We start from the raw sequence: 18,634 nt of genomic DNA on the forward strand, positions 1-18,634 counted from the left end.
AGTTGGTATTCATCAGGTTCTGACTAGTTCTGGAGAACGGGTAGTGGAAATTTTGAGTAATTTGGAGAACTGGTAAATACCACATCTGACTGGCCCCGCCCCCATCTATTCTCTGCCTACATAAGAGCAATTCTGTCTAGGGCTGCAGCAGACTCCGTACTCTAGACAACCGGTAGGACCTCAGCAGGACCTTGTAGCAGCATGTATTTCCCTCAGCTCCCTTTGAAATCCATTTGGCATCAGTTGCTAGGTGTGGACTAATGGGTTCACTGGGTTAGAATAGGTTCAGCCTCCCTGCAGAGGGAAATAGTGCAACAGAACTTCACTCACAGGATGTGATCTGACCATGAGAGAGGGGTTAAAGAAAGCTGTTCCCTTACATCTCATTGCCATTGCTCTGACAAAACCAAGTCCGAGATGAGATCACTCTCCTGAGTCAGGCCAAGAATAACCTGGGAGAAGCCCAAGGCTCATTGGAGACCATGAATTCCTGAGCCACTTTGGAGGCCTGTCCCAGGGGTGGCAAACTGAGGTCCCCTAGACTTAAGATGCTGGGCTTGTTGGCTGGAAAATTGTCAGCCAGGTTCAAGAACCAAGGGCCATGCAATGGGATGAGTTCCCATTACTTGCCTCAGCTCCTGTCTCCTAGCAGTTTGAAAATGTGTGAATGCAAATAGATAAATAGATACCACTTCAGTGGGAAGGTAACAGTGTTCCATAAACCTCAGCATATAGGCATGCTGGCCATATTATAACAAAAGTGTCTTCTGATAATGCTGACTCCCTCAGCTAAGAAAAGGAGATGAGCACTACTCCCTAGAGTCAAATACAACTGGATAGGGAATCCTTTACCTAGAAATATGAGTCTGGGGAATTCTACAGGAATTGAAATAACCTCCAGCAGCTCAGGCTGGGAAGTTGCTGGGTAGCAGGGAAGCTGGTACCATAGCAACAATCCCAATTGCTCCCGTGAACTAACTTCAGGAATACCCATAGCAACAATCCCAATTGCTCCCGTGAACTAACTTCAGGAACAGAATCTCGCAACTGACAACTTGTGCAACATTAGCAGTTTCTGTATAGCATCTGTTTTGCTGTGTAGATCTTAGCTGGAAGTCACTAAACCATGTAAATGAAGTGAGCGTTTTCAACTTTACATGAATGAGAATTGAAAACATAGCATTTTATTTTGTCAGTTATTTCTTATTGCAGCCTACTTATTTTTATTACAAAGTCATCCAAATCAGTTCCTGAATGTTCAAGCTTATTTTTAAAGCTATAGACACAACTGCCAGAGATGAAAAGACCCTAAATTATTGGTAGCTTCACATTGCAATTAATTAGGACATGCATTCAATTTCACAGCTACTAAAATTGTTGGCTGAGCAGAACAAAAATAGCCAGGAAAATGATTGAAGCCTGAGAAACGAATCCCTTGTCAGTCAACAGGAGTACAGATTTACCACCAGCTTATTCATTACTTAGGAGCCAAGGGTACTGCAGCAAAAGGAAACAACAACCAATGACTTAATAGCCATACATCAACATCCCAATTAACAACTAAAAGCCACGCAAAACCAGGCACCACATAAATACTATGCATAGTGCACACATTCTGGAGAGAGAGAAGTTCCCTGAGGATGGGCTCCAGTACAAGTCCAAAAGTTTGGAAGGCTAAACCTCTGGTCCTGGTGACCAACTCATTTTGGATCCTGCATACAGTAGGCAATTGCACTGAGGATGACAATGAAGATCGTATAGATGGATCTATCTAAACAAATAAGTTCTATTTAGTTAGAATTATGCACGCACTAGTGGAAATGGAACTGCTAAACAATTTTGCCTATTTTGCTTAGCTTCATTAATTATAAAGTAATGCCATCTGTGTTTTCTTGAAACATGAGAATTATAGCTTGAGAAACCCATCTGAAAGTTGTAACTAGAAAAGATGGCCTTTAAGGATTCGGGAAGTATAGTGTAGTTTTTAAAGTGTTGGACTTGAAGCAGGGAAACCCAGATTCTGATTCCAACCCCCTTAGCCACAGAGGTTAATGAGTTACCTTGTGCCTGTCTTTCACAGCCCAATCTATATCAAAGAGCTGTTGTACGCAGTATTATCTATACCACCTTGAGCTACTAAATGAAAGGTGAAATATAAATCTACAAATAATGATCTAAGATTCTCCCTCATGTTTAGACATGCTCTTTTTGATACTTAGGCTGTCATCCAATTCGTTTGATTTTTTAAAATATTTATATTTCCTTATACTTTTAACTGAAATTTAAAGTAATAGTACAATACTTTTTATTGTGTCCATATAGATATTAGCTGATCTTGTTTGAGAGATTGGTAGTATACTAACTAATAATATAAAATAGCTTATCTTGATTTTATAATACCATCAATTATTGTGGCGACTTTGCCATTTTCTAGGTAAAACTATAGGTAAGATTTCAGCCTGAAGCAAGTATTGTAATCGGGACCTCTGATAACACTACCATCTTGATGTATAGGAACCATGCCAAATATGATTCCATTAGATTATACATTTGTTGCAATATTATCTTGCATATATAGATTCTTGTTAGTTGTGACTTGATTATTGGTCAATTTCTTCATTGTAAACATCCTGAGAGCAGTGTGTACAGGTAGTTCTCGATTTACAACCTTAATTGAGCCTAAATTTCTGGCCTTATGTTGAATTATGTGACCAGACTCAATTTTAAGGTAGTTTTTATAATGCTTGCTATGAGAATTATAGTTTTTAAGTGAATTGCATAGTCTGAATCCAGATTATCTAATACGTGTTTTTGCCAGCAAAATATAATCACTTTACTGGGATACTGCAGCCCAGCATGAATGTGAGCTGGTTGCCAAGTGCCTGAAATGAGATGGGTATAATGTGGCAGTCGTAATTTTGAGGATGGGTCATGAGTAACTTTTTTTTCAGATTGTCCTAATTTTGAATAGTTTGTAAATGACCAGTCGTAAGTGAAGGACTACTTGTAATAAAAATATAATGAAAAGTCAAACAAACTATATTTTAAAGGATTGGCTTAAAAAACCATTATGGAATCCACTCTGAGGAGATGCATTTAGCTTACACTCTTACAGTATTTAAAAAACTAATAAAATGAATAAATACATTTTGCTAAATTTTTAATTTTTATTTTTAATTATAGTTGATTATAATTGTATTCCTCTCCTTCAAGTATTGGAATAAACAGAAATACATAGTGTAAATTCAAAAATAAAATTTAAAAAACCAAAGCAATTAAAAAAAAGCCCCTAGGGAGAATGTTCTCTAGACAGGATATTATTTTAGAAGATACCCAAATCATTTACCTTTAAGTTTTGGTTGAGAATTTGTATAGGAAGGTTTCTGATTTTCTAAGTGTGCAGCTAAATTGGCATATCATCTGGCCCTACAATTGTCATGGTGATTATGAAAAACAGTGTTGTTCTTGTTAAGGTTGTCTTAACTTGAGAGTTTTAGTCTCCCAAGGCCATACTCTTCAACATATCTGTCATCTTAGATAAGAAGGTAAGAAGACTGTTAAACTATAGAGTACTTAATTTTCCAGGAATGCTCAAATTAAATCAAAACATTCAAATATTGCAACATTGAAATTGGAGACTAGGAATGGGTTAATTCCAACTCATCTACATAGTATGAGGGAGCAATGTCTTTTCCATGAACTCCAGTTGGATAGCTGAAGAAAAAGAATTAAGCAGCAAGCAAAAGTGATTCATTTCAGCAACTGTGTGACTTAATTGCAAAATAAATAAGAGGTCAAAGAACACAGGTAGGCAGAGGATGAAACAGCCTGATTTGCTTTTCACAAGGGTCAGGCCAAGCATAAAAGTGACAGGCTCCATATATGACTTCACAAAGTAACAGAATGCAGAAATCCAGCAACAAGCCTGTGATGACCTTGGGCATGACACAGAGATTGCACAGGCAGCTGGCAGTTCAAACTGCCCCTTTATTGCTCTACATTTCCCCAAACACTCCCACAGTTCTGGCACATCCCAAAGCAAAATGATCACTCTCACACACACCTCAAGCAGCCTCTGCTGCAAATGGTCCAGCCCAACACTAAATACCATGGCTGCAGAGCAAGAAATACAGCAGGGCAAGTGAAGAGTCCAGGAAGCAAGGGGGCATGGGAAGTAATCCAGAAATCCAAAAAGAATGCAAGGACTCCAAGAAAGTTCCAACATCAGCACTAAACACTCCAGGAATTAAGTGTTTGTTCCTGACAAATGCCCCTCCCCACAGTGTCTCCTTAAGGTGTATGCCTTGTGAAGAGGAGCAGGGCGCTCTCCTCCCGAATAGCTGGCTCAGTCTGTGCTGTTCTTGCCTTCACTGCATGCTCAAGGATCAGGAAGGGCTGGTTCTTGCTTATCTCCTGAGCTCTGTGTCTCATGTTCATTGCTTAGCCTCTCTTGGTCATCCTGCCCCCATTCCTCCCTGCCTACTAGGCGATCTAAACTTGAAAGACTTGGCCTGACTGACCCTATTACTCCCCATTTACCAATGAAGCCGCCCCCTGATCTCTGTTGACTCCAGTTCCAGCTCATCTTTCCCCGCAGATTCAGGCTCTGACATAGGCATGGCAAAGTCTATATGTAATATAATAGGACTGAGGACCACTTAAAACAGTTCTTCCTGCATCAGACCAGGCATGATACCAACAACAGTAACTGTCAATGACTATCCAACAAACAGCCAATGTATTAGACAGCGCAAACAATGGGAAGCCAGATCCAGCAAAGAGGATACAGTAGCAACCAACCTCTCCAGGCCACAAACATGGATCACCTTTTCTTAACTGAAATTATGCCCAGTCATGGGGGTTCCAGCAAATATGCCTCTTAATAATAAAATTTTCAGAACAAAGTCACATACAAGTTTAAATAGGCTGCTCCAGACAATCAGGAAGAGAGGGCAGAAAATCATTCTTCCATTCTCCACCTTGACATGTTCCAGAGCAAGAAGAGATTCAAGGCGTTCAAGAAATACAAGAAAAGAATTTGGAAAAGAAGGTGATAGCTATCCTGAAAATGCTAGAAATAGAAAGAGGGTTCTTAGCCCTAAATATCTACAGTAATGAGGATATTTCAGTATTAGTTTGGGATACTAAAAAAAGTGTCATGAAATACACAGACTGAGCCCACTTCCTCATTGAGTTTAGATGGTGAGTGGACCAGTTTTTGGATGAAAACATCATGCAAATCTTGCATTAAGCCCTTTAAGAGCTTAATGCTGACTCATTCCCAGACATGCTTCGTAAGTCAACAAATCACTCTACTTGGAATTGTATCTTAGCAACCTAACAGCTATTGTTTCTGAAAGAATTACAAGGATGCTTCCTATAGGGTGTGCCATGGATCTCAGTGTTCCCTTCTGGATGTCTTAATTGAAATAATTGAGCAGATGGAGCTGGCCAAGTGATAACATCCCTTACATTAGTGAACTCTAATGTACTTTCTTATGCACTCAGAGAGATCAAGTAATGGTTACCAATACTTCTAGTATTAATGAAATAGTAATAGACATAATGTCCAAATTAATGATCTTTAAAGGAGAGATGATAGAAGTATTGTTGAAGGAAGAATGGACAGTGTGTTGAAATGAGCACATAAAATAGTACTGGTAGCTTGGACTACAACTATTTCTTCATGATTGCTATAGCTTTATGCTAGAGCCGTGGTGGCGCAGTGGTTAGAGTGCAGTATTGCAGGCTATGTCTGCTGACAGCCGGCTGCCTGCAATTTGGCAGACTGAATCTCACCAGCTCAAGGTTAACTCAGCCTTCCATCCTTCGGAGGTGGGTAAAATGAGGACCCAAAATTGTTGGGGGCAATATGCTGATTCTGTAAACCGCTTAGAGAGAGCTAGGAAGCACTGTGAAACAGTATATAAGTCTAGGTGATATTGCTATTGCTATTCAGCTTTTTCTAGACAAAAACCTAAGGCAAAGCATCAGGAAATTAGCCAGAGAAGCAGATCTGTTGGAGTGTTTACAGTTTGTAGGTATATTCATGCTTCATGAGTACTGAAACTGTGGGGTCTGTAATCAAAGATCAGAAGATGACTCTGTTGATCTTGTGTTCCAGCTATTCAGTTATAGCTGAAGTTGTGCTGTACATTAGTTGGTTTGTTTCTTGCAGTGAGCTGGTTCTTATATTTGATATTACAATATTGACATCTTTTAATACTTGTGCTAGCTGTTTCTTTAGAATAAACTTCAATGTAGGCAATCTTATTCAACCTATTCTCTGAGTGGAGTGTGGTGTGCTTCTACAGATCTGATGCTTAGTGCCTTTTTTTTGTGCTGCAATTGTAACTTTGAACAGTCACTAAATGAATATTTGGAAGTCAAGCACTACCTGTAAATACCTTTTCAACCCTCATTTTAAGTACAAGTGTGCTTTGCGGTTTACAGCCCCATTCTGTTAACAGTTTTGAATATCATTTTGTGTGAAATTTGCCTTCCTGGTTAATAGAAATAAAAGCATTGCTCTTCCTCGGAATGGGATATTTAGACATGGACCTTTGGCTGCACCTCCTTCATCCTCAGCCACCTGCCTCAGCGCATTAACAGCCAGCTTTCCGCTGGTCCTCCCCCAGCCATTCTTCATGGCTAATGGGCCTTCAGCTGCATGGGACAAATATCCTCAGCCAATTGGGTGGCAGGCAGAAGCACAGCTTCTATGATTGTCTTTTGCCTGGGGGGGGGGGGCAGGCGCAAGGCAAGGCTGGTGCTGCTTCCACAATTGCAGGGGTACGCAGCTTGGGGGGCAGCCAAACTATTGTGCAATTTTTCTTAGCTTTAGCAATGTAGACCTTTGCACCTTCTTTGGACCTTCTTCTTTTTTAGTTCAACCCTTTTTTACTATATCTAGCTCATACCAAAGCTGTCTCCCATACAGTAGCTCTAAGTGGCTGGATTCTATAGATGATTGTGGTGTACGTGAACCTTAAATAAGAAAGCAAATATCCTAGCACTTGAGATTTTGAAATGTATTTCTTCAGCATTTTAGTAAGTGGTTGAGCCACTTTGTCTGAGGGTGATTGGGGTTGGTCCTCCTCTGCTACCAAGTTATGCCAGAGATTTGGAATGGAAATCTCCAGCTGATGGGCTCAGCAGGGTGAAAACTTGATGGTGAAAAATAATTCGAACAGGATACTTGCTTAACCATTCAGTGTGGAAAAAATATCAATCCTTTCTTCCTCTGTTTCTTGTACCTCTGTCTTTCAGGTGGCTTGGTCCACACCAGCTAATTGGTGTTGGAGAGCAAACTAGTCTGCCACTGCAGATTGATTTTGTCTCTGCAAAATCTAGCCACACTTTCTCATGATGTGCTCTAAGTTAAATAGGCAGAGTGACAGTATACAGTCTTGCCGGATTACTTTCCCAATTTTGAATCAATCAGTGGTTCCGTGTCCAGTTCTCACTGTTGCTTCTTGACCCGCATATAGGTTTCTCAAGAGACAAATAAAATAGTCTGGTATTACCATCTCTTTAAGAACTTGCCACAATTTGTTGTCATCACACAATCAAAGGCTTTAGCATAGTCAATGAAGCAGAAGTAAATGTTTTTCTGGAACTTATACAGCAGTCCTAATGTCACTGGAACTGGCTATTTGTTGGTACTGCTGAAGCTGACTCTGGCTCTGGCTGCTGGTTGGTCCCCTTTGATCTTTGAAGTTAAACTCACCATGTCAGATTTCTCAATAACAAATATGCCAGGCTAAAGTTAATGACTGTCAGCGGCATTTTTAGTGGACTGTGGGAATCAGCAATTGTTGTTGTAATATATCTTGTTTCAAGAGATGAAGTGCGATTTAAGAAAAGTGTGATGAGGCAGATAGTTTAAAACACCTATGATGCACTACACATGGTATGCTTTCTTATCCTGCCAATGAACAGTACCTGAATAGGATATATATATATGAGATACAAGGCTTTAAAATGGCTAACTTCCAGAGTGTTAAAAGTGAAATGGTAATATATTGTGACAGTCTGCTGAAAATCCGGTGTATTGTCTAAGTGGAAGACATCTAAAAATTATCAAGGAGAATTCTAGGGATTCCCCAGGAGTTTGTGAACAAATCCAAAGGCTTAAAAAAAGATAGACATATATAACCAGATTGGGAGGCTTGGAGAAAATGAGAAAAAAAATCAAAGGTTCCAGACAAATCATGCAGTTGATTGTTGAAGTTGTGGCTGTGGCAGCAAATTATAGAATTTATGCTTGTGCCAGAAAAAAAGAGGAGTCATCAGCACCGAAGTCAGCCCAAACTTCTAAGATCATATTTTGAGGGAAGTCAACTGGTGGGACTGGCAAGTGGAATGGAGGTAAAAGAGCTGCACAGAGGGAGGTGTAGAATGAGATGTAATAATGAGATGAGGCTAGTATGAATGTTTCTGTACTACAGGGTTGGAGAAGCATGTGTCCAGTGTCCAAAGTCTCTTTGAATACGGAATTTTTCTGCATGACATTATGCCTGAGTAAAGGCCCTCCAGTGGTTAGAAACTTCAAAGTTAGTTAAGTATGCCATGGGGGAGCAGAGTACCTGTTAGATTCATTGGCAATAAGGGCTCAGATCACGGCTAAGTCCAATTGGCACTGTGTATTTGCTACATATTGTTTAATGAGTGCTTTGGTCTGATCGTATTGCATGCTGAGTAGAAGGAGAGAAGACTAGGGATGAGATTGTAGTTGCCATTGCCTGTTTCCATGTGGATTAAAAGTTTATAGTTAATGGGATAAGACCAAAGGGAAACAAATAGTCTGAGCCAACAGTTGAGTATGGTCACCTACACTCTAACCTGCACTTTGATGAAGCCGGCAGGATGGCATTGAAGACAATTTATGACTTGAACAGCTCATTCTAGAAATTTGGATTGTACAAGTTCTAATGGCACAGAATTGGAAAAGGGCCAGAAGGCAGTATTGGCTTTCCTTCCAATAATTGTACAGCTATCCAGCATTAGAAGATACAGTAATTTTAAATGTTCATTAAGATATTTTATCTTAAGATTTCCTGAGATTCAATTTATTGTATATATGTTTATAAATAATTTAATTATTATTAAATAATCTGCGGTACAATGACTTTGTCTATAAAGATTAAAAAATGATCGGCTTTTCTCACAGAAGACAGAGAGGAAAAAAAAGAACTGAATCACATAGAAGAAAAGGAGCCCAACAAGGAGGAGGAGAAACCTCCAGAAAAATGTATGTATAGCAAAAATAAGAAATTAATACTGCTTACAGGAATTATGTTGCACTATTTTTGTATGTTGGCTATATTTCAAATTGGTTTATGTGTGTCTGTACTCTATTAGAAACGATTAAATGAATTCACTTGTTTCTTCCTCATTTCCTTCCTCTCTGCTACCTTCAAATCATATCTTATGCTCTGGAAGCTTTAAAGCTCTATGTTAAAATCACTACCTTATTTTTGGGTAATCCTGTTTTTTATTTTTCTATTGATAGCCATTCTGTCATTTGAATTATCTACTATGTGAAATTTCCTCGTTGCATACAATATGCTTAAAATGCAGAAAAACACATCGGTGTGTTAAAAGTTTTTCATAGGATTGAGCTGCCATTCGTTGTGTCAAATATTAAAATTACTAGGAAAGCAAATATATTTTAACATTCACTTTAGTTTAGTTAGCTGCCTTATCACTACTGAATCCCTAGACCATGCTAAATCTTATACCAGAATACTCTACATGGATATATATGATGCAAGATTGGCAACAAATATTATTTAGCATATACTATATCATACATGAACTACCAACGTATATTAATATTTCATCTAGATTAGTAAAACACAATAAATATAAAAGTTAAAAAGATCTATGTTCAATTATCAATGTCTAGACCATCTAACCATTGAAGTGCAGCAATTGTTTATTTTTAAAAAGTCAGATTCTGAACCAGTATATGTCCTCAGCGTACAGCTGGTCACAATGTGATCTACAGTTTGATGTGGGGCCCTGCAGTCACACTGAGTGGAGGATATTATGCCCCAGGTATTCAGAGAGTCCTGGCAGACGCCATGTGAGATACAAATCCTATTCAGGATTGTCAATTGCTGATGTAGTAGTTCAAAGCCTGGTACTTTTTGTGGGGTCATTTGTACCTAAATCCTAAATCTGGGAGTTCCTAAATCTGGGAGTTCAGCAACCCATTTGGCTTTCCATTGGGAACTGATGTTAAAGTTGTTGGGCAAATGTTACGCAAGTGCCAGTGGAGGCTTCTTGGATTTGAATCTTACAACTGATAAATGAGAAGGTCAGCAAGCACTAGTAGGAATGGGTTAGGAATGGGTTATTCATAATTTTTTCAGTATTCTTTCACTAGTGCATCTTGCCTACGTAAAGCTGGTGGTGCTATATGGCTCAGAGCAAATGGCTACAAGGCAATAAAATGAATAAATTGGGGTCATAGGGAAATACATGAAATGAAAAGAAATACATACGTGCAGATAAATACTTAAATGAGAGAGTTGTCCCAGGCGGTTTTCCAGCCCTATTTGGAGACTCTCCTAGATGCAAAATAGGTGTTCTGCCACTGACTTATTCCATCTGCAATATGCTACCAGTTTTCTTACTGGATATCATTTTAAGAAACCTTGTAACATCATGCCTGATTCATATTCACATTGTTCCTAATGAACCAAAGAGGTTACATCTTGTCACCAGCTTGCTCAATGCGGTGGAATAATTATGACTACTTTCAATATTTCTATCTTAATTTTTGTAAGCATAAATTTTAAAAATCAATCTAATACATTGCACACTCATGGTTGAGAATTATTGAATCTTTTTATTTATTATAAACAAAGAAAAATAGACACTGTTTCCCATTGGGTTTTTCAGGCTTTATATATTTTTATATTGCTTTTTCTCAAATTTTGGTGAAGCTGAATTACTTGCAGATTTATTTATTTTTTTTTGCTTTTGTTGAGAATCATGGTCTTGAAAAGGGCAACTAAGAAGTCTCTATAAAAAATCAAAATAAATTTTAGGTGAGGCATCAAGAAGAAAGCGTTCTAAATCAGAGGATATGGATAGTATCCATTCTAAACGTCGGCGGTACCTGGGAGATTTTGAAGCAGAATTTGAAGTAAAAATTACAACCAAAGGAGATGTCCATCAGAAACTTGAAAAGGTAAATATGACATTCTTGATTTGTGCATTTTAGGTAATTTGCCTTTTAATTTAAAATATTTTCTCTTTGTTCCAGCTATATTAAAATTTTAAAATCCTTAATCTTGAAAATAAATGTTTGGCAGGATTATGCTTTATAAAGAAGAAAATTATATTTTGGAAATGCTATGTTCCATTGTTCTTGCCTAAGTCATATTTCTTTAACTTATTGGCTGAATAACAAACCCATTCTTTCCTTTTTACCCATGAGATCTGAGCATTTTTTTGGGCTGTCCCTTTCCAGCCTGTGATGGTGTGAGGGGTTGTGGCAGAAGTGGAGTGGCTGTCCACAACAGTCCCAGGTTTTCAGTAGCCCTTGGGAAAATTAATAGCAATAGACCTATATACCGCTCCATAATGCTTTACAACACCATCTGAGCAGTTTACAATGTTAACATATTGCCCACAACAGTCTGGTCTTTAAGTAGAAGAAAAATCATCTCACCCAGAAACAATCTCTCTTCACTGTTCTCTTCGCTCCTGCAGTTTCTTAGGTGTTCTGGCTGTCCCCAGCTTCATGGCAGCCATGTTGATTGCCACTGCTCTTCAAATGAGAGGGATTTTCCAAGTCAGGAGAGATGAGGCTCTCCTCAACCTGCAAGGTGCCCCTCTTTGCTTCACCACCCCTGCAGGGTGGCTATGGCTCCTTTCGGCGCCCTCTGATGTGGAGAGCTCGGAGCAGGGCCGCAGAGCTCGCGGTCCTTGCCTCCAATGCCATCAGAAGTACAGCCAGAAGCCTACTGTACCAGTTCTGAGAATAGCTGATGCCACCCTCCAGCTCCAAGTAAACCTAAGGATCTCCTACTTCAACAACAACTCCACAACCCATACTGACCCAACAAATTTTGTGGGCCCTGAACATTCCTATAGAGAATCATATAGTTGACCTTGAAGACGTTTAGCAAAATTTCATTCAAGACCAGGAAGACAAGATAGCAGAATAGAATGAAACTTAAGATTGTCTCGCTTTGACTCTCTTTGGTATAGGAAAGGGAACATGCTTTTAGGCTTTAAAATTTTTGTTTCTATAATCTTATTTCAATAAAGTAGCGTTCCAGTATTTATTATGAAATCCACTTCTTGAGTGGCAATACCTCAAAGGATTGGCTATATCCAACTTTGGTGCCATTTTTTAAAAAAAAACATAGAATTATTCATAAATGTGCTGTGTGGAGGCATTTCTGATGGGGAATGGCGAATTGATGCCCATTCACAGTGGGAGGCATTGTGGCCAAAAGGCAGTTGAATATGAGATCCAGACTGCCATATATTTTCTTGAATTAAAGAGAAATCTTAAAGTTACCCTCAGGCATTCTGAACAGCTGGGGCGGGAGGTTGCAAGTTAATGGCAAAAACTGATGTTATTATGGTCACATGTAGTCAATTGAGAATCAAGGATTCCATCATCTGAGCTGTTAATGCAGCCTTTTAAGGATTCAAAGTCCAATCAAAGCTCATCTTCATTACTTTGGAAGTTAATTTTTACACTCTTTTTTAAAGATTGAAAAATCTTCATAATTGCATGTTTGGCATTCACTTCAGTCTGTTTAGGAAGGAAGAAAATTACATTTTTCCAGCTTTGTAAATTTTTTGAAATATACCAGAAAAGGATGATTATATCAAGAAAGTTTTTAAAATAAAAAAGATTTAAAGGAAGATTTTGAGGTGAATTAAAAAGATGTTCTCACATATGAAAATCTCATTCCATGCTGAAAACAAAACTTTGAAGGTTGATTGCTAGAGACTACGATATGACAACTTGAAAGGAAACATTTGAAATTTGAATCCAATAAATATTTGCGTTGTTTAAACTTTATATTAGAACCAAAAGCTGTTTATTGAATAAGTTTCATTAAATTAATTTAAAAATTGAAAATAAATTACAAGCAGTCTACCAAAATAGTGGTTCCTTTTAAATTAGAATATGAGAGATTTGCTGGAATTTATTACAAGAAAATTAGAGATGGACATGGATAAAAATAAGAATTTGGCAGAAGAGACAAATTCTTAGAAGAAAACAAAAGTAAGAATTCTGTTTAGGAAACGTAAGGTTTTCTGGGAGGAGGAAGAAAAAACAAAAATTAGTTTACTTGATTATGATTAAATAATGGGTTACTATCTCTGGTAATTTTTAATGGTTATTTTGACTATATAGTTTTCTATAGGGAAATGTTCAATTTGATATAATGGATTGGTTTGCAAAAGCTATGTTATTACTTTAACATAAAATAAGGCGATACTATCTCTAGTAATGTTTAATAGTTCTTAATTTTTTGTAATGTTTAATTGTTAATTGGAATTAGATTAGATAGGGATTTGGGAATTAGGTTTTAAATAGTGGAATTATATATTTATATTGTTACGTATTTCTGTTAATTTTTACTGGATCTCTGTTGATTAATAAGATGAGCGGAGGATTTAGAGATAGGTTTACAGATAACAGCTGACTTGCAACCATTTGTTTAGTGATTGTTCAAAGTTATAACAGCACTGAAAAAAGTAATTTATGACCATTTTTCAAATGACACTTGCGGTATGCCTGTGGCCACATGATCAAAATTCAGATGTTTGCCTACTGGCATACATTTATGATTGCTCTTGCTGTTGCACATGGGGTCATGTTTTGCAGCCTTCTGACAAAGTCAGTGGGAAAGCCATTCACTTAACAATCATGTTACTAACTTAACAACTGCAGTGATTCACTTAACAATTGGGGCAAGAAAGGTGGTAAAATGAAGTAAAACTCACTTAACAACTGTCTTTGCTTAGCAACAGAAATTTTGGGCTCAATTGTGGTCGTGAGTCAAAGAAAACCTGGATAGAAAATGGGGAGTGGTAGAGAATGAAGCTTTTTTTTAATTTGGTTATATTTTAAGAAACTGATAAGTTGTTAATGTTGAATGTACTTGCTGGCCATGAGGGAGGAAGTTTCTTTTTGTTTCCTTTTTGTGGGCAATTTTTTTTCTGCACTTTTTAAAGTATTTTCTTTTTTTATGTATTTTATGTTTGATTCTTGTATCTGTTTTATCTGTTTAATATAATCCTTAATAAAATTATTGAAAAACATGTATATATAAATTAAAAATAACAGCATAATCTTGTTCTATTAGTACATGTATGAAATTAGTTAACAGATTATATGATAAAGAAAAGTTCATACTGGTTAATATTTGTAGTTGTGTAATTGCATAGCTTCAGAGAGCAAAAATAGGGAAAACATTTAGATTTGTGGAAGATATATTATTTGAATGGTTTTTTCCTTGATTTCAGGGACATATTTTTCGATCTAGATCAGGGGTGAAATCCTACTGGTTCGGGTGAACCCACTAAGGATTATGAGCATCAGTTTGCTGAACCGGTAGTAATTATCCCTCCTTGACCCACCCACGCCCGGCCGGTCACCACTCACCTCTTCCGGCTGCTCAATATTCCACCGAATTCAATGTTAAATGCAGCAGAGAGAATGCTAACTTTTCTTTCTCCATTCAGAATGGAGCTGCTGCAGCCTGTCCCTTTTAAGGTAGTCCCCAGGAGGGAGTGGGCCGGGAGGGAACCATAAAGGGAGCAGCAGCTCCGTTCTGAATGGAAGGAGAAAAGTTAGCACTCTCTCTGCCACAGAATTCAATGTTAAATGCAGCAGAGAGAATGCTAACTTTTCTCCCTCCATTCAGAACGGAGCTGCTATAGCCTGTCCCTTTTTACCTTCTTCTACTTTCTCCATCTCCATTCTCTTTCACTTTTCTACTTCCTGTCTTCCTTCCCCACTCCTCTCTTCCCCCCTTTCTAGCCCTCTCTCTTTCCCCTTTCTTCTTCCTCTCCTTTCCCCCTCTTCTACCTCTCTCTTTTCCTACCTACTTTCTTCCTTCACTCTCTCTACTCCTCTCTCCGTTTCCATTCCCTTCTGAAATGGCAGCTGAGCAGCCCCAATTTCATTTCAAATTATTCAAATTATTTCTATTTTTAATTACATATCTTCAATCATTCCTATACATTAATAATCCTTCATCTTCCCCCCCGAGACTTCCCAGAACCAAGTACAGGGTATAAAGTTAATAATCATAAATTAAAAACAACATAAATCATAATCCATAGTCACTCCTCACCATGTGTATCATCAACTCCTCTCCCAATTAAACATATAAACTAGTATAAAATAGTTCCTAAATTCACTCATAAGCTATTTGGTACTTTTTAGTCTGATACTTATTTTGAATATAATCAATCCACATTCTCCATTCCGATACATATTTCTCTTGTGTATAGTCTTTCAAGTACGCAGAGATTTTAGCCATCTCTGCCAAATATAGCCTGTCCCTTTTAAAATAGTCCCCAGGAGGGAGGGGGGATGGAGGGGGAGCACTTGGAATGGAGCCTTTTTTGTGAAAGCCAGGAAAATGGGGAAGGGGATTTTCCTGCCTGTCATCTATTCCTCAATCTCAGCACAGACTGAGGGAAGGATGGTAGGCAGGAATATTCCCCTCCCCATTTTCCTGCCATTCGCGACAAGGAGTGGCGGGGAGGGGAGGGGATGGTGAGGAGCTCCTCGATGTGAGTGAAGTCGAGTTGGCCACGCCCACCCAGTCACATGACCTTCCCCAAACTAGCCAGGCTACAGAACTAGTAGGGGAATTTTTTTAATTTCACCCCTGATCTAGATCTGTATTTCAAGTTTATTAAAGCCAATGGAAAATACCACCATGTGGTAACTTACACTTTAGCCAATTTTAAATAACTTCTTTTTAGATCTTCCAATCTAAACTCTTCCACTAAGAGTAATTTTATCTAGGCTTGGATAGTACCATGAAAAAAGCCAATCTAACAAATTGAAAGACAAAAACAAATTGTTGAAAGACAAAAAGGACAAATATAAAAAGTGGAAAGAGGGGCAAATAACTAAGGCAGAATATCAGCAAATAGCTCGAGCCTGTAAAGATGAAGTGAGAAAAGCTAAGGCTCACAATGAACAAAGGCTAGCGACAAAAGTAAAAAATAACAAAAAAAGCTTCTTCCAACATGTTAAAAACAAGAAAAAAGTCAAGGAAACAATTGGCCCATTGCTGGGAGAAAGTGGCAAGAAGATGATAAGCAACAGGGAGAAAGCAGATCTACTTAACTCATTTTTTGCATCTGTCTTTACACAAAAGGAAAAAACAATCCAACCTATCAAAAACAGCACTACAAAAAACAGATTAGAAACACAAGTTAAAATAGGGAAGAAAATGGTAAGTGAACACCTGTCTACCCTAGATGAGTTCAAATCACCAGGACCGGATGGATTACACCCCAAGGTTCTGAAGGAACTGGCAGACGTGATCTCAGAACCACTGAACTATATCTTTCAAAGATCCTGGAGCACAGGGGAGCTGCCAGAGGACTGGAAAAGAGCTGATGTAGTTCCCATCTTCAAAAAAGGAAAAAAAACAGATCCAGGAAACTACAGACCTATCAGCCTGACCTCAATACCGGGGAAGATTCTGGAAAAGATAATCAAGCAACGAATCACCGAACACCTAGAAGCAAACAAAGTAATAACCAAAAGCCAACATGGGTTTGTCAAAAACAGATCATGCCAGACTAATCTTATTGCATTCTTTGACAAAATGACAAAATTAGTAGACCAGAGGAATGCTGTCGATATAATTTACTTGGACTTCAGTAAAGCATTTGATAAAGTAGACCATAACCTACTACTAGATAAAGTAGAAAAATGGGTTAGACAGCACCACCACCAGATGGATTCGTAACTGGCTGACCAACCGCACTCAATGTGTAGTCCTCAATGGAACTACATCCACATGGAGGGAAGTATGCAGTGGAGTACCCCAAGGCTCTGTTTTAGGCCCAGTACTCTTCAACATCTTCATCAACGACTTGGACGAGGGGATAGATGGGGAACTCATCAAATTTGCAGATGACACCAAGCTGGCAGGAATAGCCAACACTCCAGAAGATAGGCTCAAGTTACAGAAAGATCTTGAGAGACTTGAACATTGGGCGCTATCTAACAAAATGAAATTCAACAGTGAAAAAAGTAAGGTTCTACATTTAGGCAAAAAAAACAAAATGCACCGGTACCGTATATGTGGTACCTTGCTCAATAGTAGTACCTGTGAGAGGGATCTTGGAGTCCTAGTGGATAACCATTTAGATATGAGCCAGCAGTTTGCAGCAGCTGCTAAAAAAGCCAACACAATTCTGGGCTGCATAAACAGAGGGATAGAATCAAGATCACGTGAAGTGTTAGTGCCACTTTATAATGCCTTGGTAAGGCCACACTTGGAATATTGCATCCAGTTTTGGTCGCCACGATGTAAAAAAGATGTTGAGACTTTAGAAAGAATGCAGAGAAGAGCAACAAAGATGATTAGGGGACTGGAGGCTAAAACATATGAAGAACGGTTGCAGGAACTGGGTATGTCTAGTTTAATAAAAAGAAGGACTAGGGGAGACATGATAACTGTATTCCAATATCTCAGGGGTTGCCACAAAGAAAAGGGAGTTGGGCTGTTCTCCAAAGCACCTGAGGGTAGAACAAGAAGCAATGGGTGGAAACTGATCAAGGAAAGAAGCAACTTAGAACTAAGGAGAAATTTCCTGACAGTTAGAACAATTAATAAGTGGAACGACTTGCCGGCAGAAGTTGTGAATGCTCCAGCACTGGAAATTTTTAAGAAAATGTTGGATAATCATCTGACTGAGATGGTGTAGGGTTTCCTGCCTGGGCAGAGGGTTGGACTAGAAGGCCTCCAAGGTCCCTTCCAACTCTGTTGTTATATTATATTATATATTAAATATTGTAAACATTTGCTGATGTTCACTTAAAAAGTGCTAATAACTGACGGTGTGAATTAAAATTAGAATTCACTGAATGTGTCATCAGTGCAAATATATTCAAGATTTGTTTTTCATAGATAACTATATATAATCAGTAAATTAAAATTAATTTTATTTCATTTTTACTTAAATGTTAAAATGAAACATATTTTAATGATAACATTTAAAAAAAAATTAATCTTAACTAGCTACTTTTTCATGTATATTTTTACAGGTCATCCATCGTTTTCTAGAAGAGAAATTTAGTGCCATGGAATGTGCTTTGTTTGATAAAACTCTAGAAGATTTGAAAAGCAGAGTAGATAAAATTGAATGCAATAAGAGACACAAAACCGTCATTACAGAATTACAGGTATCTTATGCTTATATGTCTGAGACTTAATAGAGTTATTTTTCCTCCAATATTTTTCCTCCAATGACTTTCTTGTGAAGTAGATATAAGTAAAACCACATTTTAAAAAAGAAAACCACTGATTTTTCTTAATGAAACCAACATTATAAAACTGAACTATATCATTAATTTATTGAGACTATATTTCATTTTTATTTTATTTTTCTC

The 18,634-nt window shown here is 38.0% G+C and overlaps 1 protein-coding gene across 4 annotated transcripts in view; it reads left to right on the forward strand.

The window, feature by feature from the left end:
* ATF7IP (activating transcription factor 7 interacting protein) overlaps positions 1–18,634 on the forward strand; it is a 103,175-nt gene that overhangs the window by 41,626 nt on the left and 42,915 nt on the right. For all 4 annotated transcript variants that reach the window (XM_058190819.1, XM_058190818.1, XM_058190821.1 and 1 more), the window contains 3 exons: positions 9,173–9,253; positions 11,061–11,203; positions 18,290–18,427. In XM_058190819.1, coding sequence (XP_058046802.1) covers positions 9,173–9,253; positions 11,061–11,203; positions 18,290–18,427 — 362 coding nt within the window. The remainder of the gene's footprint in view (positions 1–9,172; positions 9,254–11,060; positions 11,204–18,289; positions 18,428–18,634) is intronic.

Source organism: Ahaetulla prasina, chromosome 7, assembly GCF_028640845.1.
Source record: "Ahaetulla prasina isolate Xishuangbanna chromosome 7, ASM2864084v1, whole genome shotgun sequence".
In the NCBI taxonomy this organism is placed as follows: Eukaryota; Metazoa; Chordata; class Lepidosauria; order Squamata; family Colubridae; genus Ahaetulla; species Ahaetulla prasina.